General features: G+C 39.5%; 1 protein-coding gene across 1 annotated transcript in view; it reads right to left on the bottom strand.

Moving 5' to 3' along the window:
- Positions 1 to 1223: 1223 nt before the first annotated feature.
- CNPY1 (canopy FGF signaling regulator 1) overlaps positions 1224 to 25270 on the bottom strand; it is a 65500-nt gene continuing 41453 nt past the window's right edge. The window contains exons 4-6 of the mRNA XM_067469517.1: positions 10488 to 10691; positions 8559 to 8655; positions 1224 to 1743 (exon numbers count right to left, since the gene is read on the bottom strand). Of these exons, the coding sequence (XP_067325618.1) occupies positions 1706 to 1743; positions 8559 to 8655; positions 10488 to 10691 (339 nt within the window). The 3' untranslated portion in view covers positions 1224 to 1705. The remainder of the gene's footprint in view (positions 1744 to 8558; positions 8656 to 10487; positions 10692 to 25270) is intronic.

Genomic DNA, 25270 nt, shown 5'->3' with positions numbered 1-25270 from the left:
AAATTATAAACAAACACACGGTGTGAATTAGTAATAAAATACCTTCCAATCAAAAAGGAAATTATTAGACACGGTTTACTGGTGCAGGGAACATCAGGGGCACGCTGACATTTCCCCATTGAAGCAGCCCACTTATGATCAGATTGCAACTTATTATGGTAACCACATTAAATTCTACATTTTTCTTTGTTTTGATGGCTTGGATTTTGCCACGAAAAAATTATACCATGCTATTTGATTGTCTCTTCTAAAATCCAGGCTAGAATTTGCCACAAAATGCTATGGCAATGGCTGACTCCTAATCAAAACAGGTTTCCTGGTAACACACTGCTCCTTAATGAGTATTTAGGTGTTTAGAAAGCCACCAATTTCTGCCATGGAGCTGGTCTTGAGCCTACATTTACATAAACTGGTGTGGCTCCATTGAAAAAACACTATCACTGTATATACTCAAGTATAAGCCTAGTTTTTCAGCCCTTTTTTAGGCCGAAAAAGCCCACCTCAGCTTATACTTGTTTGAGGGTCCTGGAGGGAAGGCATGGGGCTGAAAGAAGCCTTCAGCCCCACACCTTCCTGCCAGGACCCTCACCTCTCCGCATAGCAACCCAGCTCTCCTTCCTTTCCTCTCTTGTGCAACGTGCACCTTTCTCTCCTTCTCTCTCTCGATGCCAGTCTTTCTCACTTTTCCTTATTCATATACACACAGCATTTCCCCCAAAATGCATAGTTAAAATAAACTGTGATGATTATTGGAAGCCCACGTAAGCTCATTTACACTGAAGAAGGTTAGAATAATGGTTTAATCAGAGTTGGACAGTTTTAAATTACAGTTTTATGTAAATACGCAAAAACATTTAATCTACAGATGCCTCAATTAATGTAATTTTATTGGTATCTATTTTTGTTTTGAAATTTGCCAGTATTTGCTGCATTTTCCACCCTCATCTTTTACTTGAGTTAATACGTTTTTCCAGTTTTTTGTGGTAAAATTAGGTGCCTCAACATATTCAGGTCGGCTTATACTCGGGCGTTTTCCACCCTTGTCTTTTACTTGAGTCAATACGTTTCCCCAGTTTTTTGTGGTAAAATTACGTGCCTCAACTTATATTCGGGTCGGCTTATACTCGGACGTTTTCCACCCTCGTCTTTTACTTGAGTCAATACGTTTCCCCAGTTTTTTGTGGTAAAATTAGGTGCCTTGGCTTATATTCGGGTTGGCTTATTCTCAAGTATATACGGTACTACATCAATATTGGTAGGCCTCTATGCCTTGGCCCTTAATGGTTGGAGTTGCAGGTTAGTTCTTTTGTTTCCGAAAACTACCCATTGGCAAAAGAGAAAGAATCACTGAATGCAGGTAATGCATTCAATTAACATGTCTCCCATGCTTTTTAAGAAATAAGAAATGCTCTATCGCCAGATTAATATATTTGCTAGTAGCTGCAAACAGTTCCTGCATAGCTCAGAAACAAATATAACTAATGGGAAGGCTTTCTAATTTGAAGAATATTTGCCACTAACCCATTCCAGTTATGAAAATCCCAGTCCACAGTCATCAACAAATGGTGCAGACAGCATTGTATGTCAGTCGAGGAGGTGTTTTTTTTAAAAAAGCAAGTAAAGATAAAGGTTAATGGAAGGCAGAGCCTGAAGGGATATTTCATTTGATCCTCTTCATCTGTAATAATAGCAGACTACTGTTTCTTTAAAGTTCACTGTGCATTTCGGGCTTTTTGCAAAGACCTGAAGAAGGAAGGACAACATTATGCATTGTTAAAGGATGCCACAATCCAATTCTATCACAACAATACAACTTTTCCATATGTTATGCTTCAGAATCTCTTCACCAAGTTAATACAATAAGGGAGTGGCCCTCTATCTACGGTAGAGTCTCGATTATCCAACATAAAGGGCCGGCAGGACGTTGGATAAGCGAAAATGTTGAATAATAAGGAGGGATTAAGGAAAAGACTATTAAACGTCAAATTATGTTATGATTTTACAAATTAAGCACTAAAACATTGTGTTTTACAATAAATTGACAGAAAAAGCAGTTCAATACGTGGTAACGTTATGTAGTAATTACTATATTTATGAATTTAGCACCAAAACATTGCAATGTATTGAAACAGCTGTGGATCTGGGCAAGCGGCAGACTGCATCGGATAATACAGAACGTTGGATGAGTGAAGGTTGGATAAGCGAGACTCTACTGTACTTTCCAAGGAGTAAGTCCACTGAAGTCAATGGGGTTTTACCTATGTAGTGGGAGATGTCATTGCATAGTAAATGGCTCGCCATATACGATGACTCAACATATATATTTGCACAAAAGAGCTAGCAACAAGTTAGCATGAACTTTCCCCCCCTTTTGCTTTGATAACAAGCTAATTCTGTGTTTCTCAACCTGGGGGTCGGGACCCCTAGGGGGTCACGCAGGGGTGTCAGAGGGGTCACCAAGGACCATGAGAAAACACAGTATTTTCTGTTGGTCTTGTGGGTTCTATGTGGGAAGTTTGGCCCCATTCTGTTGTTGGTGAGATTCAGAATGCCCTTTGATTGTAGGTTAACTATAAATCCCAGCAACTACAACTCCCAAATGACAAAATCAATCCCCCCACTCCCACCAGTATTCAAATTTGGGTATATTGGGCATTTGTGCCAAATTTAGTCCAGTGAATGAAAATACATCCTGCAAATCAGATATTTACATTACATTTCATAACAGTAGCGAAATTACAGTTATGGAGTAGCAACAAAAATAATTGTATGGTTGGGGGTCACCACAACACGAGGAACCATAATAAGGGGTCACGGCATTAGGAAGGTTGAGAATCACTAAGCTAATTTGTTTTTGCTGTTCTAGTGTGGCTATTCCAACTTGCGCAACCAGAATTTTTATTTAAAGGATGGTGGATCTGTACAATTTTGCATTTTCATGATGGGGTGTGTTAAGAATGAAAGTGTTTCAGAAGTGAAAAAAATAGTGCCTTTGAAGTGAAATGCAAATTTCTGAATGGGATGTCTCGGGAAATATTTGAAATTTTAATGACACGATCATTTTTGAAATGGTTTCCCCTCTCTTCTCCTTCTATCTCTTTACCCTGAACAGATTCTTCTCCTTCCATTTCTTTATACTCCAAAAACATCTTCATTTAAGAATTTTGCTTTGAAGAACCCATTAGAAAGTCACTCTGGGCTCCATAAATGAACAGTTTGTTAGGCACCTTGTTGTCAAAGTTATCCAATGTCTGACCTTATGGCAGCAATCTTTCACCTAATTATTTGACTTCCATGGGACTTCATTCTATTTGGAAGTAAATATATCTAAATGCTTAGAATTCATCTATAGGACAAGAACATAGGGACGATGTTGAGCTGATCGAGTCTGCAAAAGAGTTAGGTTTTCGCGCATGCCTAGTAGCCAGTGTATGTTTACATTACATACAGTTTAGGTTTTCGTGTTGTCGTTCCTCTGAGCTCAAAACCAACATTGGAATCTTAGATTAAAATCGGACAATTACTAATTTGAAATAAAAAGAAAAGGAATTACTTAATGTGGCTTTAATTACTGAGATATTCCAGGCTTACATTTACAGAATGCATTTTAGAAGAGTGCTCTGAGTCACCCAAGGGCTGAGAAGAGTGGTATACAAATATAGTAAATAAATAAATATTATTATGAAACACTTTGCTAATTTACTGAAAATTTCCAAAGGATTTGGCAAGGGGGCGAAAGACAATTATGAAACTGTGTAAGGTTTCGTTTAAAAGATCATTCACAAAGAGAACACAACTTCTTTATGTTTAAATCCCAGAGAATGTTATTACATCCCAGAGAGGTTATTGATGAATACGTCACTTGATGCATGCATTAAAACAGAGCTATGTCATTTAGAACGGCTCTGTATGGCTTCGGGATTGGCACATCATCCCGAAGAATAATTCTCAGTGCGGACTAGTCACCTGGAAAGTATCAACTTTCAAAGCTGTGCTGTGAAAAGAATAATAGACGTGCTGGAGCTAGGTAGATTGAGAGAACTAGAAGCAGAGACATCGGGCTGTTGTAGGTAAATAGAAGTATTTTTTTCTACCCTTGTGCAATTCAAAAATGCATGAATGGTTTCAGCTCATGCTTTCTACATACATAAATAAATTCACCTGTGGGATGAGAATGGAAAATTTCAGCCAAAGAGAATAATTTTGCAGAACTATGAGCGTGTGAAGACGATTAGTACAAAGGAAGTCTCTATGTTACCTTAATGATAACTTTGGGGGGCAGGTGGAAGCAGTGCATTATATTCCAACAGAAAGAGCGCCATACGTTAACCTGGAAAATGCTTGGCCAACTTCCTAATTCTAATTATAATTGACACAGCATAATTACTGCAGTGTTGTGTAAAGGGTCAGCTGGAAACTAAGGAGAGAACACTGGTCATTTATGTAAATTCATTCTCTCTGTCCTTCTTGTTGTTATTGTTGTTGTTGTATGCCTTTAAATCATTTCCAATGTATAATGACCTGAAAGGAATCTTGTCACAGGGTTGAGAATATGTGACGTGCTCAAGGTCACCCAATGGATTTCCATAACTGAACTCTAGTCTCCAGACCTGTCGTCCAATGTGCAAGCAACTAAACCACACTGGATCGACATCTCCAAAATCTTTTAGGGAAACACACATCTAGGAGCAAGTATTTGTCCTGAAATGCACCAACACTTCTATGATATCATCAGTCCGATGATAATTATAATCTCCTTTCTAGTAACTAGATTATTATCCTGAGAAACGGTTCTTGGTTGTTTGTAAGGGGATGTAGATAGGAAGGGGGAGTTGGCTTGCAAATAGATATATATAGTGTATAGTGTAGTTCAGCTTTTTTGATTCCTCATCTGTGAAAAATATAATATAGAGATTTTGAGCGAGATCAAAGAAAACTTTTGACAGCTAACTGATCCATGGTTGTCTGAACCAAACAGATTCTTCATGTTAACACATTTTTTTGGGACCTTTTTCTTCCATCTTTAGTCAAACAGTGAAAACAAATATCCTGTAAACATGTAGAGATATGTCACTATATCTGTCTAATGAAAGGTTTCTTGATTTTTGACACACTGGTAGCATTAAGAGCACATATTCTTTGCTCCCCCAAGATGTAGAAAGACCGCACCTCTTAATATTTTCCCCTATCACACAGCAGAAAGGAACACAGAGCCGTTCAGCTCAATTGCAGGTCACTTTCCCACAAGCCATCCCAAACATGACAGATGATCTGAATGTTGTTTCTAAAAATGCTTCATAATATCATTCCATGGTCTGTTTGCATTTTTTGCTTTCCACTGGAATGCACAATCCCACAACCAGCTCTTTATTGTAGGCAAAACCTTCTGGGGGGCCATTTGGGTGACTTTAAAAAGTCCATCTTTCACAAAGCTACAAATGCATTTATAATAGTATCTTGACTAGCTTCCTGTACAAACTTCGGGGAGATGAGAATGACTGCCAGGCATTAAAAGAAGCTTTCAACAAAGATGTAATGTGATTAATACAGATGGGGAATGAATTATATATGTACAACTTACATCAAGATTTCACCATATTTTGTACTTTAGCCCTCGCTATGCATCTAATGCATCTCTGTAGTGAGTTCCAGAAAAGGCCACTTTTTTCCTTTGTTGTCAAACAAAATCTTATTACCAATTTTGGAACCAGATTTCCACTTGACCAGCGGTTACATTAAACGAAATGTTTGGGTTTTTAAAGAAGCTAAATAATTGTATTTCCTTCCAGTGATGATGATGACGAGGAGGAAGAAGGTGACGGAGGAAGGTGATCTGAATTAATTTTAATTTCCGAAAGCTAAGTAGTTTTTATTTCTCTCCACTGATGATGCTGGGGATCTCAATTAATTTGAAAACAGCGTGTCATTGTTTCCTATTCATTTCAATCTCTCTCTCAGTTTAAATTAGCATGCTTTGTTGTATGTAGAGTATGTTTTCCCCTTCCTCACATGGAAGAAAGGGTAGATAGACATATAGTGAGTCTGCTTGCTTTTCTTTCCTCTTTGCAATTCTGGGGTTTCTCTTTAGCATGTCTGCCATGTTTGTAGTCCTGGGAGATTTTTTTGCAAGGTCACACACAAGGACTGCTCTAATCTGCCATTGCGTTGTAGTGTAGTCTATAAATCTGCATCGAGACAAAAAGTGCAACCTTGCTAATACAGTAATCATTGCTAGTATTACTATTGTTGTGGTTGTTTTGCAAAATGCTTTCGACACTCGCCCAGAAATGGCAAAAGCTATTTGCACAAAGGTTCCTCCGCTTTGTTTCTGGATGCATCCATTGCATTTCGCCACTGCCCTAAACATACCATCTTTGATGGCCAATTGCTTTCAGCTGGATTTATTTCCAAATTGGCATTTGTAGAATGGCAACCTAGCTCCACAATTCTAGATACTGTATTTCTTCAATTCTGGGACTCTATCGAGTGTAACACGCATACTAATTTCAGTATCACCAACAGAAAAATAAAAGCACCCGTGATTCTAAGATGCAATCCATTTTCAGAGATATTTATATGGGGGACGACGACAGAAACAACAACAGGGACTTAGAATTGAAGAAATACTGTACTATTCCTTGTAAATTAGCTCCATGGATTGTGATGAAAGTGACCATAGGTTCTCTGTAGGCAGCTGATTTCAAGGGAACCTGCACACCCATGACTATTTTTAAAAGGTTAGTCTGTATTCACATACAAATTAAATTCCGATTAAGGTAAAACCTTGTTTCTGAAATCAGACAAGGAAAAAATGGCGTAGGCTCATAACTACCATGCCAGCGCCATGCAGAATTACGTGCTGTGGCTAAATTCTATGAAGTTCAGTACAGGTGATACCTGTGTAAATATGCACCGTGTACAGCCTAGGTAACCTATTCTGGCACGAGCTTTCCCAAGCAAAAGTCCACTTTGTCAGATGCTCCGGGAAAAAGGAATTCATTACATTGGCCTTTAGCATAAACATTAAACATGCAACTTTCCATGTACTTTTGGCTACTGTACGACAGAAAATTACTTCACCCTAAAGCTACAGGCAAGCAGAAGAGTTAGATCAACATGCTGGAGAAACCGTGCTTCTAACATTATCGGTTTCTTCATGCTTTATAATGTTCTTTTCTCTTTATCTCCCAATTGCATAGGGAGAGAAAAAAACTATGACAGAAAAAGCCAGATTGTGGCAACTCCATGCAGAGCTGTGAGAACCATCTTGGCTGACTGCAATTTTCTACTATATGAAAAGAACCAGTATGAATTATACAATGATTGAGAGAAACAGGGTAGAAGCTATAATTTTAAATAATTCATCTTTCTGTATTGCAATGAGGGCTTTTGAGCAGTTAAGAGTCTAATTGTTTGACTTTTCCAGACATTTTAAGTATTTACTCTTTTTTTTTAACTTTTTTCAAACTTCCCAAACTTCTAGCATCTTTTATTTTCTCATACTGACATTGCCCTTTTGACTTAGAATTAATATTAGGTCTATCCAATCCTGCGTTGATATTACAAGGGCTGGTTCTTGGATCGACGTTTTCACACAGATCTCGTCGCTTAGCCTTAATATCTAGAATATTTCCATCCAACAGTGATGGTCTAACAATACCACAATTCTATGAATGCTTAGTCAGAAATAAGTCCCACTGAGTTCAACTGGGATGACTCCTGGGAAGTCTGCACAGGATTGCAGTAATTATAACTTGGCCAGGGAGGGCAATATCAGCGAAGGACAGAATGCCTCTTTAGTCCTAGACAAAAACACGCACAACCAGAATCTTTATAAAAAGCTGACTAAATATTCCACAATCTATTTGATCACTATAAATGCTTTAAAGAAGGAAGAGAAAGAATATAGAACAATCAGTTTATTCCTAAGGGCAAGGCAGAAACACGGAAACAAAGCGTTCACAAAAACGCCATTGCAGAATTCAACCTTGCTTAAGGATTAATCACTTGCTAAAATGTTTTCGCTGGCAACACAATGTTTGATATCTAGATAGAGAGACAGAAATAGTGGATAAGAGAGAGACCACGAAAAGAGGGACCACTAAGCATCTATTCTGGGAACAATCGAGCTCCATAAAAAACAGTGTTTTCGCCATTGACCCCAGAGAGCTTTGGATGGATGCTTAACCCTTCTGAGCTTTGCACATAATGTATATTTTCATATTTTTTTAATATGTTGGAGGTCTAGTTTACAAAAGTTATTTTATTGTGTGGTTAAAAATACGGCACTCGTAAGATGTAAGGAAAATACAGAGTGCGTGGACATGACGGGCGTTTTTGCAAACATGGTGGCATGTTGGAATGGCAGAATTTCCTTGCAGATGCTACCTTCAACTTCCTATCCCCCTCGCTCCATGGAAGTGCAATGTCAAAGCTGCTTCAGCCTACAGAGCATCATTTTTTTTGCTGCACAAGAGCAATACAACTGGCTTGAGGAGGGGAGGGAAGGGGGAAGAGTTTCTGTTGAGAGAGAGCACATGTTACATCAGACACAGTACCTGATTTTTCAATGCACAGCTTGTCAGCCAGAAAGTCTGCCTCCTGGGCGATAAGTGAGAATATTTCATCTTCATACTGTTCTATGATAGTTTCACACTGAAAGGGAGAGAGAGAGAGAGAGAGAGAGAGAGAGAACCCAATAGCTCTCTAGTAAAGAACTAAACAAGGCCGTTTACACAGAGCAGCACAAGAACACACTGCCACGAAGACTATTTGGGGCTGTTTGCTCATTGCTGCATACTAAGCAATTGTTCTAATTTATTTATTTCTCCCCCTTTATAATTAACAAGATATTGAAATTCCAATATATGCTAATTCTGGGCTCCATTTTTCAAAAACAGAACAACTCCTTTCCATGCTGATATTATTTATTTTTAAAGAGTGATCAAACGCAAATTGCAAACATTCCCAGTTCAGGCATATTATTCTCATTTCAATACAACAGGAGGAGGTAATTTTTTTTTTTTTAAAAAAGATATGACTACCATAGTATTTTTACTATGCAGACACATATTTGCGTATGTGCACTTGGGGGGGGGGGGTACATATATATTCAGGTATATATGTGTTCTATGTATTCACACACACTTCCATTTCATATATAGGTCCCACCTCTAAATACAATGTTAAACGTCAGGAGAGAATGTTTCTGGAACATGGCCACACAGCCCAGAAAACTCACAACAACACAATGTTAACATTTATTCACATTGGTAAATGTGATTATTGATTCCAGGCACTATCAGCAATTATTCCAATCTCATGGGTAGAGGGCACTGCCCTCGGAAAACCTTTTTGGGAAGCAGAGAATAAAGCTTTGCTGACTTGTTTCATCCATAAGTTACAGGCACAAGCCTCTATCCCCTAAATTCGAGATCAGTTGCGATAAAGGATGCAAGGACTATAAAGCGTAGTTTAAAAACATTTTTTGTCAGGATACCAAACATCTAAAGCAACGGATACTAGTGTTTGCCAACTGAAAACATCAAAAATTTAGGGTTCAGCTTCAACATGTTAAATTAAATATTAAGATCGTGAAGTGCAAGAGTGAGTTTTCATGGTTCAGAAAGCAAGAGCAACCCAACTGGCTCAACTCTACATTGATGATTTTACGAAGAAAGCTTCTGAGTTCACTTGAGCTGTAATTACATCTGAATGCTACTAAGGGTAGTATTAAGTGCAGTAGTAGAATTGGTATACCTTTAAAACAGATTGGTTTCTGAACTAGGGTGCAAATCTATCACAATTTCCCACTTTGTCTGGTTTTTTAAAAAAACCTCATAGCAGCCACTTTATGATGCACAATGACGCGTGATGCATGAAGGGAAATTATTATTCATTCACAAAGGAAGAAATGGGTGCTAGGCCAGGTTGAGGAGCTACACTCTCCCTACTGTATGGATGCTCTAGGCCCTTGTTCTAGCTCAGCACAAGGGAAGCCTTTCAATAAGGCCCAAGGATGAAAAAAGATGAGGATGACACCATGAATTGTGTTGGCATTCATTTAGATTCTTAACCATTATCACAGTTGTCAGCCGCTTACAGGAGAGAACAGCAAAAAACATTACCACTGATCTGTATTATCAAAAAGTAATTGCCAGAAAACTGGAAACTTTTATTGTGCTGTTTTTAAAAATTAGGGATCAACAAACCAGACAGATGGGTAATATCATCTATATTTGCAATGAAAGTAATGCATTATAAGATATTTGCTCTGGTATGTCATGATGTCCCACATTCTATGAATCATGCCACAACATTGATTGTTGTTGTTGTTATTATTAACAATAAACTAGTGCAGAATTACAAAACAAAATTTAAAAACCCACACGTTTACATAGAGTGCCATGAGTTAATATCCACTATCAAGCACTTTGCTAGCAACAATTCATCCCAAAATGTCACAAGTTTATTACGTGTTGTCTTACCGCATATTTCAAGGGCTTATAAGCATCAGAGTAAAAGAAATATTTTTTATATTCTGCATAGATCGGCTCGTCCTTCCTGGGAGCATATCTCTTAAATATCTTTTTCTGAGTCACCGGGTCATCCTGGAGTTGATAATCATTCATCCGGTCACAGATCTGTTCCAAAACGTCTGTTAAGAAGGTCTCTGACTTTGCAAAAGGAATCTGGAGTAAAAGGGGAAACAAAGGATAAGCAAATCTATGGAGATATATATATATATATATATATATATATATATATATATATAGGCACAATTCCAATTGTCACAGAAGCAAGACTGCGGGAAAATATAAGTACTGGCTTCTTAACAGAGATCGAGAAAACAGAACAATGCTCTGAGAGCTCCCTATCTGCATAATTATTGACCCATGTTGTCCTCATTCTGAATACTTTTAATAATCTGTGACACAGTGATCAATGTAAACCACATTATATTGCACATATAATTGAAAATGCCCAGCTGCCTTGAGAAAAAGAAATAACCATCTAAGATTCTCCACATAATATTCCTTTTGAACAGAAACAACATACTCTGCCATTGCAACCTTTTGAGATTTTGAAGCACATTTTGCTGCTCAAAGAGGCTCAAGACGTGGCAGAGACAGAGAGAGAAGCAACACATTTCCCTGGCCAACGTTTTCTCAATGCAGCCGTCCAAAGATTTCTGTTTGGAGTCAGCTTGGCTTTCTGGAACTGGAGCTGAGTTTCTCCAAAGTCTTTCCGCCTCCCCTCCCCAGCCCCACCACCACCAGCCCTTCAGTTGCTCTGTCTTACTTGCTGTTCATCAAGTCAGATGCAGCTGTTTAACGCCTCCCAGGGGTCTGTACAAAGAAAATAATTGCTTACAAAAATTTAACTTCTCCCAGGTTCTACTGTTTCAAGCTTTATTTTCAAACAGCTGGTCCATGTCCTCGCCCAGTCCTCTTCCTTTCAGAGTTAAGCCAGAATTCATGGGGGAAACATAGAGACGCTACCTACATGCTTAGCCAGAGTCGCAACAGCTAGTGCTGCAGGGGTCAAAGAGCACCTCTCACCCTTGGAAACGGGGACAAAAAAAAGCCTTCTCTCCCGTCTAGACAGGTCAAGGTGCAAGATGCGCCTATCCCTGTTGCTTCTTCCGGAAGGGGGCGTGAATTGGAGCCAAGTGCACAGTAAACAACGGGGCTGCATCCTTGGGCCTTTAGAAGATGCCATCCCACCCCCCCTTCCACCCTCTGCTGATCAAAGTAGGAAGTTATCATGACAACCATAGTCAAAGGGACTGCATCACAAATGAACTCGATTTCTGCAATGTTGATATATCCAGTCTCCATTGTCTCTTTTCAGACGCAGTATGAACCCTTCCGGTCTCAATGATTACATTACAGAAGCACTTTCATATGTGTGCTCCATTTACACAAAGGAGTCCCTTGCTTCACCACCATCTGGCTACAAATCAGATAAATAAAGGCAGGAGAATTAAAATTAAAGCTTAGCGTCCTTTCCCTTCCTCCCCCTTCCCTCCATACCCCACCTCCTGCGCCTCTTAAACTAGGCCCTTTCATGAGACTGTCTCCGCTAGCCTCGCCCTCCATCTTGCATTTGGCATCTTAACTTTTTTTTTTTTTTTTAGAAATGGAAAAACGAGGGAAAAACAGAAAGGTAAAACCTTGCACATCAGGAGAGGATAATAAAAGCGCTTGGGGAAGGGTTGCTTTGCAGGCAACGCTGAATATGGATTTTGAGAGCTGCATCAAAGCCCAAATAATAAATAAAGCAGACTATTCAAAATGTGGGTGCGCATGGAATCGTGAGCCCAGACTATATTGGTTGAAGCTATTAACAAACAGAACTTTAAAATATATATCAAGAGCTTCCGCGTTTTTGAGTTGCCAAAGATGAAAGAAGGCGGAAACTTTCATCTTTGGCAACTGAAGAAGGCAGAAACCAAAACGATTTGCTCTTGATATGTTTTTTTCTGTTTGTTAATTGCTTCAATTCACACACACACATATATATCTCCAGTGACTAACTGCATCCTTCTTGGATCCAGGACAAACTTGGGGGAAGTATTGTTGGTTTGCATTTTAAACACACAAACACTCATACACTTGCAAACAGACACACAGTGACTAAACAGCATGGTCCCTCAGAAATTAGCTGAAATAGACAACCCACCACACACTTCTCCTCCCTCCTTCTCATGATTTGGAATTAAAGAGCCAAATACTCTGTTGTCTAGAAATCAGCCTCAGTTTGAATTCAGTTCAGCTTGATTTCTTAAATGAGGATTCAGATTGGAAATAAAACCAGGAAAAAGCTTGTCGAGATATATTTTCCAAGAAATGTTCTTCCATTGCTCTCCTTACAGAACTATTCACTTTTAGTAGTTATGATCCAATCAATATTTATATGTTATTGTCATTTTATGTTAGGTTTCATATGTATGTGAAGCATTAAATGTTGCCATATATATGTTGGAAACTGCTTTGAGGATGAGAAAAGCGGTATACAAGTGAAGTACATAAATAAATAAATCAATACCTTAGGAAATTAGGGGTTAACTGTAACACAGATATTTGAACTGGATTGGGATTGTGAAATAGCTGGCCTATTTTAACCTTTGTTTTAACCTTCATTTTTAACTTTTGTGGTATGAAGTTTTGCCTTGGCATTTTAATGATGATATTTTTAATTACTTTTAACTTAATCAGGTTCTAATGTATGTTAGTTCACTATGACAGGAGTCTTAGGATAGTGATTAGTGTCTATTTGTGTACTTTTTTTTGTTTTTGTTGATATGGTAAATGGACTAATCAATAAACTGCTTTGCACCTTAGGAAATTATTATCTGCATTTTTCTAAGTGAAATTTTGTCTAAAACCCATTGGAGAAGCAAAAAATTCAGCTGAAGGGGGCATACAATGAAGTGATAGAGTGCATGTTAAAGGTGGAGAAGTTTGATCTGACATGCTCAGACCTGCCATATTTTCTCAATACAGAGTTCAGTGATTGCAGTATGTAAGCCTACTTAGATACATATTGATTGGGGATACAGAATGTTACACAGAAAAATACATTAGATATTAAGGCAGAAGTCATACACACAATTTAATTGTACACACACACACACACACACACACAGTACTTATTTCTACTTACCTGGAAGAAAGACTAATTAAATTCAATGGCAGGTACCTTTTTATTTATTTGCAATATTTATATGCCACTTTTCTCATCCCTGGAGGGGACTCAAAGCAGTTTACACAGAAATAATGGCAAAATTCAATGCCTTACATATGTAAACCAAATCACAGATCAACACCATATAAGTCAATGAGACAATTCACTATAAGATAAGAAAAAAGGCCATTTAAAACATGAAATATAAGAATTGAACCATCTAATAAAAACATTAAAATCGCATGATCCAAGTGCACAGAACAGGCTGTTCCAATGTCAATGGCACATATTCCATATTTGCTTCTTATACTGCATTACTTTAATAATCAAAAGATGGTTCCATACTTCTGACTAGATACACATTAGATTGTACTTTGTATTAACTGCAGTATATTACTTTTGCACATTTAAATGTAACAGTTGAACATTGTGGGAAAAGATGTAAACGGAAACACTAGTTTCTCAGAACACTGATTTTAAAAGACTTAAAATGTATTCCTAGTTCTGCTACTTAACTAACTGTGGGGAGGGGAATAAAAGTTATTTCAACAATTACTATTCTGTTTTCTGGTTGCTTATATTAAATCCAGTAAAAGGAAGTGGAGTAGCCAAAACACATGTCGCATCCACAATCATGTTCCTGTAGACACACAATTCAAACTATAGAATGTGTGGGTTGTTGTAGGTTTTTTCAGTCTATATGGCCATGTTCTAGAGGCATTCTCTCCTGTTGTTTAATCTGCATCTATGGCAAGCATCCTCAGAGGTTGGGAGGTCTCAACCTCTGAAAAAACCTACAACAACCCAGTGATTCCAGCCATAAAAGCCTTCAACAATATATAGAATGATTGAAATATAGTAGAGTCTCGCTTATCCAACCTTCACTCATCTAACGTTCTGTATTATCCGATGCAGTCTGCCTGCCACCCGGATCCACAGCTGTTTCAATACATTGCAATGTTTTGGTGCTAAATTCGTAAATACAGTAATTACGACATAAATTTACCATGCATTGAACTGCTTTTTCTGTCGATTTGTAACAAAACATGTTTTGGTGCTTAATTTGTAAAATCATAATGTAATTTGACATTTAATAGACTTTTCCTTAATCCCTCCTTATTATCCAACATTTTCGCTTATCCAACGTTCTACCGGCCCATTTATGTTGGATAAGTAAGACTCTATGTACTGCATTTCAGGACAAGCTCGGTTCATCCCAGCTGCATTAATACATTTCTTCATATTTATATATCTCAAAAGACAAAAAAATATTTAATATTCTGAGAGTGGTGCATATACACACATCTATATGTGTAATACACATCTCATGAAGGAGTGAAGATTCAGTATATTGCATGCCTACTACTAGAGTGGTTCATTTCAGAACCAAATGAAGGATATGCATTGCTTTCACAAGCTTTTAAACCTCATTTTACCTTTAGTAACTGGCAAAACCACCCCTGACTGCCCAAGAAAACCTTATGAAATTCATAGGGTCGCCAAAAGCTGACAGGTGATTCGAAGACACATACACACAAAGTTGCAATAATAAACAAAGTCAGCATGATGGCTGAGTTATAGACATTTCCCATTTCCATAGTTTCTTTTCTTTGTGTGTGTGTATGTGTGTGTGTGTGTGTAGAGAGAGGATGGGGATGATGAGAGGTTAAGTTAGTATGAATTTTCCCTTTTCCCTAAGGAGTCTTTAGAACCTTAAATTCTCTTTCTACACACTCTTGAGGACTGTTACATATACGGAATTGTACACAAAACAACATACACTTCTATTGCTCTCAAGTGGTCCTCGTACACATGAAATATGTTAAATGCAATCAGTTCATTTCAGCTGGCTCACTGTGAGTTTTTTCCATAGCCAGGTTTTAATACTGAATGCAACAGGCATTTGCCTATGAACTGGTTCAACATCATACTGAAGAAAAACCAGAGGATACTTTTGCACAATGAGAATATACTTTTGGCAAAGGCAGCCCTCTTTGACCACCAGTGCCATAACCATCTTGCAAAAGTGAAGCATACTATAAAACTGGTTTAATAATAAAAGGGGAGGAGGGTAGTATTTGGACAAGTGGCAGAAAATGAAAGCCTTTCTTTAGGGACTCTGAAGATTTTGAATGGTCCTTGTCAATAAAGGAACTCCCATTGTCGTGACACCGGAGATGTGGGCCTCCACCTCGGAAAAAGCTGTCTTAGAGATAGTAACCTCATTAAAATATGAATAACAAGTCAGCCATTATTGTAAAGAGAGAAAGGCATCTTACTCTCCGTCAAACTTTCGCTATCATTAAAAACAACACCCCCAGATCAACAGACTACTCTAAAAACCCACTCCCTGCCCTTGATTTTAGTGGCACAAAAATATTTTAATGGGAGACGGCCTGCCTGAAAACATTTTTAAATACATCTCCGCTGCTGCCATTCATTCAAAGCATGTCTGACACTTTTAAAAAAGGAGGAGGGGGTTGAGCAGTTGATTTTCCAATAATTCAAACTGCTGAAAGACGATGGGGAAGGAGTTAATATCGACACACACACACACACACACACAAATGGAGCCATGTGCACAGAGAGAGACAAATCAGTTCCAGGACTTATTTATATTTTTAGCCAATTTTAAGCCCCATGATGGAGCATTTATTACAGGCTACAAAGATGACACCTTCATAACAGTCAATTACAAGGGAACTCATGAGCCAGTTCATTACTATGTCTCTGCTAATCTCGTCGCAAATTTCTGCCTTGATAGAGACCATAACCAGCCAAGAATGCAACCGGGTGGTGGATTTGGGATAACAAAAATAAAAATGGCAATGGCTGCAAATGGACTCCTTCCAAAGTCGAGAGTGCCAAATATTTTTCCCCAATGGCAGTTGCTTTATAAGATATTTTCTCCTCCTTTCTCTCTCCTTCTTTCTCTCCTCTCTCTTCTGCCTCTGTTAGTGTTGCAATATGTATGAATTATGTATGCACGCGTGTATACACACGTACAATCATCCATGTATATAAGTATACATGTCAGGCAGCAGGCAGAACTTGTGGGAGCAAGAGGAGCAATTTCTAGGAATTTGGAAACAAGTGTTTTTAAAAAGTGTTTCGTGTCGTTTCAAGACACGCTTTGTAATTGGCAAAAAAAATAAAGTATTCCGATTGTTCTGGATGTTTATTACGAGTCAATATTTAAAGGTGAACGCTACCCCCTCCCCATCCCGCTTGCTCTAGGCTAGAACAGGAGAAACATGAATGCCGAGCTACTCAAAAGGCTGATGGGATATATAATTAGCTATTATGTTAATTGAATCCGCTGTGAGTTTGTTGTATGAGATTTCTTCATATAATATGCAAATGATCTCCAAGGTTTAGTTTTATTAGACAATATAATTAGAAATCCTTTAAAAGGAGAGAATTCTAATGAGGCATAATAAAGGTTGGAAAAATATGTCTGCTATGTGGGCCTACCACCTGGCTTTGCTTAATTAAAAAAATATCGAGGAGAATAAGAAAGAGAGAGAGAGAGAGACTTTATTCTCCAGCAAGGAAAAAAAATCACAGAAAGTTTAAAACGTTTAGTCTGACATGTTAGAGATAGAAACTGGAGAAAGATACCTTTGTTTGAGCTCAAAACAAAAAGAGAGAGATTTTCTTATTTGAAAAAACCCTGGTCATGTTGGACAGTCAAATGTAAACTTTTTCTAAAAATTAATATCAGAGACTGTATTTGTGTGGAAATGTACACGTTAAGCATTCCTTATCCTAGGATTCCAAAATCTGGATTATTCCACAATCCAAAATTGTCCACATGGGTGTCTTAGACAGGGACAACTTTGATTTCTGATAGTCCAATGAACACAAACTTGTGTTAGAGAAAGCAAGGAATCAGTGAGCGTGTGTATCAACTGTAAAATAAGATGCATTAAGGTGATTGGTTGGGCAATGCACAGGGTGATAGCTGAGCCTGGAACTTTTGGATACTGTTGCATTTTTGTTCAGGCTTTGAGCTATGCAGGTGCAGACAGAATAAGTGAGAGACATAGAGAGACAGACTGATTTGCTTCTTGGCTGCTGAAAGAAGGTCTCTCGTACGGACACAGAAAGGACCATTTTAAACCCCTCATAAAAGGACATTTAGTGAGTTTATGCAGCTGATCATATTGTACATATGTTGTTCTGAACTAAGAAGAGTAAACTACTTGTTCTTTACTGTTCACCTGCATGGCATATTTTCTTTCTCTGGCAAAGCAGTGTGTGGGCTGACCAAATGTGAACTACATGTGGTTTATTTAACATTATGCCACAGGTTTCATAGAGATAGTTATTTTAGAAATATTTCAGGCTAGGCATATAAGGTGTTTCTGAAACATAAACAAGGTTTGTGTTTAGACTTAGGTCCCCATCTCCAAGATATCTAATTATGTATCTATATTAGGCATGAGCAAACTTCGTCTCTCCGGGTGTTTTGGAAACTCCGGGTGTTTTGGAAACTCACAGCCAAGGGCTCATGGACAGGCACTGGCACTTCCATGTTGAATAACATTGAACTTTAGAATGTATCTGGACCCTGGTGTTGCTTGTATGTGGTAAAATGTAAGATCTAAATCTGACAAAATGGGAAGTTGTCCAAGAATGCTTACATTGTATAAAATATATCAATCTTTAAGGTTCCACCAGACTCTTTATTGTTCTTGTTACAATATATGGACACGGCTACCCTCAGGAGCAAACTGCCTTTATCACTTCAGACAGAGCCCCCAGTGGCGCAGTGGGTTAAACCCCTGTGCCGACAGGACTGAAGACTGACAGGTCGCAGGTTCGAATCCGGGGAGAGGCGGATGAGCTCCCTCTATCAGCTCCAGCTCCTCATGCGGGGACATGAGAGAAGCCTCCCACAAGGATGATAAAAACATCAAATCATCCGGGCATCCCCTGGGCAATGTCCTTGCAGACGGCTAATTCTCTCACACCAGAAGCGACTTGCAGTTTCTCAAGTTGCTCCTGACACGACAAAAAAAATTCACTTCAGAGATGCCACTAGCTCTGTTATTGTGGGACAGTGACTTTAGCATCGGTACATTTTTTTGGACAGACTTTGTAGCTCTTCCAAGTGTTTTGTAGCTTGATTCAGGGCTTACAGGAACTATCCAAGTGCTGGACCCTATTCCCAATATAGCTACAGCACTTGGATAGCTCCAGTAATACAGCGAACCCTTCGTATCCACTGGGATTTGGTCACAGGACCTCCTGTGGATACAAAATCCACAGCTGCACAAATACTGCTGTATATAACAGTGTAGTAAAATTGTGTCTCTTACATAAAATAGCAACATCAAATGTTTCTTTTTGGATTCCCCTCGCCTGAAATATTTTCAAATGATGTATGATTGAATTTACGGATACATAATCTGTGACTACATAGAGTCAACTGTACCTGAAGGAACTGCAAATGAAGCTGCTGTGAAAACTAAGAGTGAAGATACAACTCCATAGTACTGAAACCATTAGCTGTATCTGAGGTCTTTCAAAGAATTACAATTGCTACACAGCTAAAGTGAAATCTTAATGATACAGAACACTAACTAGATTATGTCCAATGGTCGGTACACTTTCTAAACAATTTGTAAGTTATGCTTAGAGTGATATTCTCCTAACATTTATTTTTAAAGGGTACTGTCCAATTCCAAACACTAAAAACAACAATGAAAACATGATATTTTTGCACTAGGTCAGCTAAAAAGTCAGGTTAGCTACTCCTTTCCTGTGCATTATGCCTTGTCTGATTAACATATTGCTTACAGTCTCTAATGGGCACTCCAGAACTGGCCAACATGCGAATAATAAGCAGATAATCAAAGCAAAAGCAGAGCCATCAAAATGCAAACACTTTCTTCCCTTACTCTGAACTTCCACCTCTGGATGTTCAAGAGTAAACTTTTGGAAGAGCCAGGTTAGCAAAGAGGCCACAGGGACACACAGGCTCCCTATAGTCCTAATCACTGTTGTGTCAAGTGTGCATAATATTAACTAGCAAAAGTTATGTACATACATAAATGCATTTCGATGTGCACTTATATATACAGTTCTCAAGTTGACATTACATAAATTTGGTACAATAGTGTTAGTACCACAGGAGTTCCAGCTTCTCGAAGAGACAGTTGAAGAGGCCTGAAGCAACTGTCACACATTGGAAATTGTTTTCAGGTTGGGCCTCCTCAAGATGCTTCCAGATGATGCTTTTTGGAGGGACAAGAGATGCAACCAAATCACTGGGTTCAAAGTGCCTAAAACCGGCACCTTCTGGTGCAGCTCTGATAACTTCCATCATCATCAAGAAAACCTACTATGCCAAAAAAATAAGCCATATCACTTTTTTGGGGGGGGGGGGGGGTCACAGAAGCTGCAAAAGCAGCAACGGTATTAGCAAATTCCCATATAAGCCCATGTCTTTTGTTTAAGCACTAACTTTGCTTTCACTTCCAGAATCACTGGAGGAGACAGTGACCTGGAAGCACAAGCAATTGGAGAAGATCTGTGGCTAGTAAGATTATACTAATCCAGCATGAAGATTAAGGAGAGGTTTATGTTCCAAGTGGCTTTGGTTCAAATCAATTAAAAAGGAAACACCTTTTGAAAGAGCACAAAAGGTTTCATCTCTTCTCATCCCTGGAAGTGAGGCGACATCCATGTCACCCTTACAGTTTCTTGCTCTTCAAATGAAATATATCCAAGTAAAGCCAGCCAGCAAAAGTACCAGAGGGAATTCAAAGACTTGGGTATATGCAGTTAGTACTCTTTGCGTGAGGCCGCAACCAGGGCAGCCTCACTCAGAGACTACTAACTGCATATACCCATGTCTTTGAATATGGTAGGAGGTTCTGAGTACTCTCTATAGCAGGGGTCCTCAAACTAAGGCCCGGGGGCCGAATGTGGCCCTCCAAGGTCATTTACCCGGCCCTCGCTTAGGGTGAACCTAAGTCTGTAATGACTTGAAAGCACACAACAACAATAACAATAACAACAACAAAAATACCTTCAAAGAGGAAGTTACATTTTCCCTGAAGAGATCACACTGCTAAGTATCTCATAAGCCAAAAGTAGACCCACACTTCCCATTAAAATACTAATAAATTTATATTTGTTAAAATTGTTCTTCATTTTAATTATTGTATTGTTGAAGGCTTTCATGGCCGGAATCACTGGGTTGTTGTAAGTTTTTTCGGGCTATATGGCCATGTTCTAGAGGCATTCTCTCCAGGAGAGAATGCATCTAGAACATGGCCATATAGCCTGAAAAAACCTACAACAACCCAATTATTGTATTGTTTTTAAGCGGTTTTTGTACTACAAATAAAATATGTGCCATGTGCATATGAATTCATTCATAGTTTTTTTTCAAATTACAATCCAGCCCTCCAACAGTTTGAGGGACTGTGACCTGGCCCTCTGTTTAAAAAGTTTGAGGATCCCTGCTCTATAGGTTTGTTTGTTTGGTTTCACTTTGCTTTTTATGGGGCAAGAGCATTGAGGAATACATTTCTTGTTAACTTCCGCTATGTTGACTTCAACCCATGGCAACTCTTTGAAGGAGAAACATCCAAGCCTATCTCCACAAGGGGACACGGGGCAGATCACAGTACACATACATGGCAACATTCAATGCCATTTTGGATAGACAGGACAGAGACAGACAGAACAGAAAGGAGGTATGTTGTGTCGATGTCTAGGTTTTGGCCTCTTGGAGGTTGTGCTCGAATCCGGCCACAGGGAGGTGATGTCATTCCATCCTCTATGATGAAGAGCCATCAGGACTTCCTCCTTGCTTTTGGTCAACAGGCATTTTCTGATCTTTTTCTTTTTAGTGTCATAAAATACCTCCACCGCTTGTTCTCTACTTACAGCTCAAGCTGTTTTCGAACTGCTTAGGTAAACAGTAAACTGACAGTCGGGAGCTCATGCTGACTCAAAATGGTAATTGCTCAGTCAATAGATCCTATCATTGCTGATGATTTCACAGCTGTGCTAAAGCCGGGCTCTCAACAGCCCTGCTCAGGTTTCCTTGATGAAGTCTATCTGTTTTGGAGCATGGCCTCCCTCTTTCCTGCTGCCCCCCAATTTACCAAGCATTATCATTTTTTCTCATTAATGAGAGGATGCTTTTTTTGATGTATGCTTTTTTAAAAAGATGTGACAAGTAGAGGCAATGGTCAAGATCCTGCACTGTACAGAAAGAGTATGACTTCTGCAGTTGTATCTCTATTATGGTCCCCCACTCACAATACTAAGGAATATCAGATTTGCTGTGGCCCACAAACAGCCATTATAGTGATAAACAGGTAGGGAATGGGAGATAATCTGACTTTGCCCCAGAGTCAGATGAAGACCAATGATATATGGGTTGTTGTAGGTTTTTTCGGGCTATATGGCCATGTTCTAGAGGCATTCTCTCCTGACGTTTCGCCTGCATCAATGATATCTTCTGCTGAAGGTGTTGTCGAAGGCTTTCATGGCCGGAATCACTGGGTTGTTGTGAATTTTCCAGGCTGTATGGCCATGTTCCGGAAGCATTCTTCTGACATTTTTACCCACATCTATGTCAGGCATCCTCAGAGGTGTGAGGTTTGTTGGAAACAAGGCAAGTGCAGATTATATATCTGTGGAATATCCAGGGTGGGAGGAAAAAAACTCTTGTCTGTTTGAGGCAAGTGTGAATGTTACAATAGGACACCTTCATTAGCATTGAATGACCTTGCAGCTTCAAAGTTTGGCTGCTTCCTGCTTGGGGAAATCCTTTGTTGGGAGGTGATTAGCCTGCCCTGATTGTTTCATGTCTGGATTTCCCCCGTTTTTGAGATTTTAGAGTTTTTAAATACAGGTTGCCAGATTTTTTTCATTTTCATGATTTCCTCCTTTCTGTTGAAATTGTTTGCATATTTCAATGGCTTCTCTGTGTAGTCTGACATGGTAATTGTTAGAGTGATCCAGCATTTCTATGTTCTCAAATCTTATGGTTGGTTCATCAAGTGCAGCATTTACCCTTGCCTCAAACAGACAAGAGTTCTTTCTCCCACTCTGGATATTCCACAGAGATATAAATCCCACTTGCCTAGATTCTAACAAACCTCACAACCTCTGAGGATGCCTGCCATAGATGTGGGTGAAATGTCAGGAGAGAATGCTTCTGGAGCATGGCCATACAGCCTGGAAAACTCACAGCAACCTGTAGTAGTAGTAGTAGTAGTAGTAGTAGTAATAGTAGTAGTGTGACTTCAAGTCCTTTCCAACTTGCGGTGATCCTGAGATGAACCTCTCACGGGATGTTCTTAACAAAATTGGTTCAGACAGGGTTGTCTTTTGCCTTCCTGTGAGGCCAACAGATGGGACTTGCCCAAGCAGATACTCAAACTATTCTGCTGAGATGAGCCGAGATATTATAGGGTTCTCGTGGATGTTAAAATAATGTTTCGCTTGGCTACAGGGACATAATCAGATGCTTCTCAAATCTCCCACACTCTCTACCAGTCACAAATTGACTTCATCATTGCAGAGAGTGGTACAGATTATCAATCTCCACCAAAAACAATGCCAACATAATGGGGATATACATTTGTGTATGTCACTAGCAGGCTGTTAGTCATTGTGTAGCTTCTTCTTCACTCCAACTACAGCTGAAGGAGTGGCCTCATGGATGCAGCTCCATCCACTTTGTGGAGACTCACATTCTGCCAGTGAACTCACTGGATCTCGACCAATGCAATTGGGATGAAATAATGATTGATTTATTGTGCTGCAGGCTCCCCTTTCTATGCATCTCCCCTCAGACATATACTATTCCATTTATTTCATAGAATCATAGAATCAAAGAGTTGGAAGAGACCTCATGGGCCATCCAGTCCAACCCCCTGCCAAGAAGCAGGAATATTGCATTCAAATCACCCCTGACAGATGGCCATCCAGCCTCTGTTTAAAAGCTTCCAAAGAAGGAGCCTCCACCACACTCCGGGGCAGAGAGTTCCACTGCTGAACGGCTCTCACAGTCAGGAAGTTCTCACCCAGGGTTATATCAATTTTATCCTGTGCATTTCACCCACCCATTGTGCTTTTATTCCTCCACCATGTTATTTCGCATTTGTTTACTGTATGTATATTCTGTTATTTTATGTATTTTATTTTGATGTTATTACTTGCTTGCTTGTATTTTACTTTGCTATATTGTAATTTTGGGCTTGGCCTCATGTTAGATGGTTGTGATGGTTGTTGTTGTTGTTATTTCTCATTAGTAACTCTTGCCATTACAACGTGATGTTGCTTGGTCACACATGTCCTGATTTTCACCTGTGAGATTACGGATAGTATGAAAAAACCACCTGTGAATACTGGTACACGCTCTAAAATACTTTAATGTGCTGGATTCTATTTTATTTGGATGGTAGGGATTTTCCCCTGAAAGTGCATGGGTTTTGGAGAAAGCTCTCTAGGCCCAGGGGCATTCCCATGCTAGAATTAAATATTGCCGACTTATTGTGTATAATTCCTGTTTTACAAAATGTGTGGCTTTTAAAAAAAGACTTTGACCACGCCACGGTGGAAATCTCCTGGTATTCCACCCCGAGCTGTAGGCAGACCAGAGGCACCCAATCGTGCCAAGAAACTCACAGATATTATGCAGAAGGAGCCAGCTGGCCACGTATGTGAAAGTCAGGCCAAGACATTTTGTATGGCTTCTGGTTAAGAACACCGACAGCTGAAAGGAAGAGGGATGAAAGGTTTGCTGACATTCCACTCAACCTTAACCATCCTTTATTCACCCCAAATAATGGTGAGCTGCGGGGGACTTGGCGCAATGACCCCCATTCATCTCTCCTTCTTTGCTAGCCAGGGAGAGAGGGGGAGAATTAAGTGGATTGCAGCAAACACTGCCATTTAATGCCCTTCTGGACAGCCGGAAAAGTTCTTCAGGTGATTGAATAGAAGAGGAGGGGAAAGAGAGCTTTGTTTTTGTTCTTGCACGCCTTCCGGTTATTTCCGACTTATGGTGACCCCAAGGCAAATCTATCGTGGGGTTTTCTTTGCTAGATTTGTTCAACGAGGGTTTGCCTTTGCCTTCCTCCGAAGGTGAGAGAATGGGACTTGCCCAAGGTCACCCAATGTGTTTCCATGGCTGAGCTGAACCCTGCTTTCCAACACTCAAGCCAATATACAGCACTGGCTCTCTGGGAAAAGAGTACAGATCCTTGCTGCCTCTGCATAGAGCATCATACAATGCTGGCCAAACTAGACCTGGGCTTTTTTTCATATCCGGAGCGACTTGAGAAACTGCAAGTCACTTCTGGTTTGAGAAAATTGGCCATCTGCAAGGACATTGCCCAAGGGATGCCCCGATGTTTTACCATCCTGTGGGAGGCTTCTCTCATGCCCCCGCATGAGAAGCTGGAGCTGACAGACGAGAGCTCATCCCGCTCCCTGGATTCGAACCACCGACCTTTCGGTCAGCAGACTTGCTAGCACCACTAGGGGCTCCTGGACTGAACCCCAGGGACCCCACTGGAAATATAAATCATGAATTTGAGGGTGC

The sequence above is a fragment of the Anolis sagrei genome, chromosome 6 (assembly GCF_037176765.1).
Source record: "Anolis sagrei isolate rAnoSag1 chromosome 6, rAnoSag1.mat, whole genome shotgun sequence".
Lineage (NCBI taxonomy): Eukaryota > Metazoa > Chordata > Lepidosauria > Squamata > Dactyloidae > Anolis > Anolis sagrei.
This window is presented reverse-complemented; position numbering and strand designations above follow the sequence as displayed.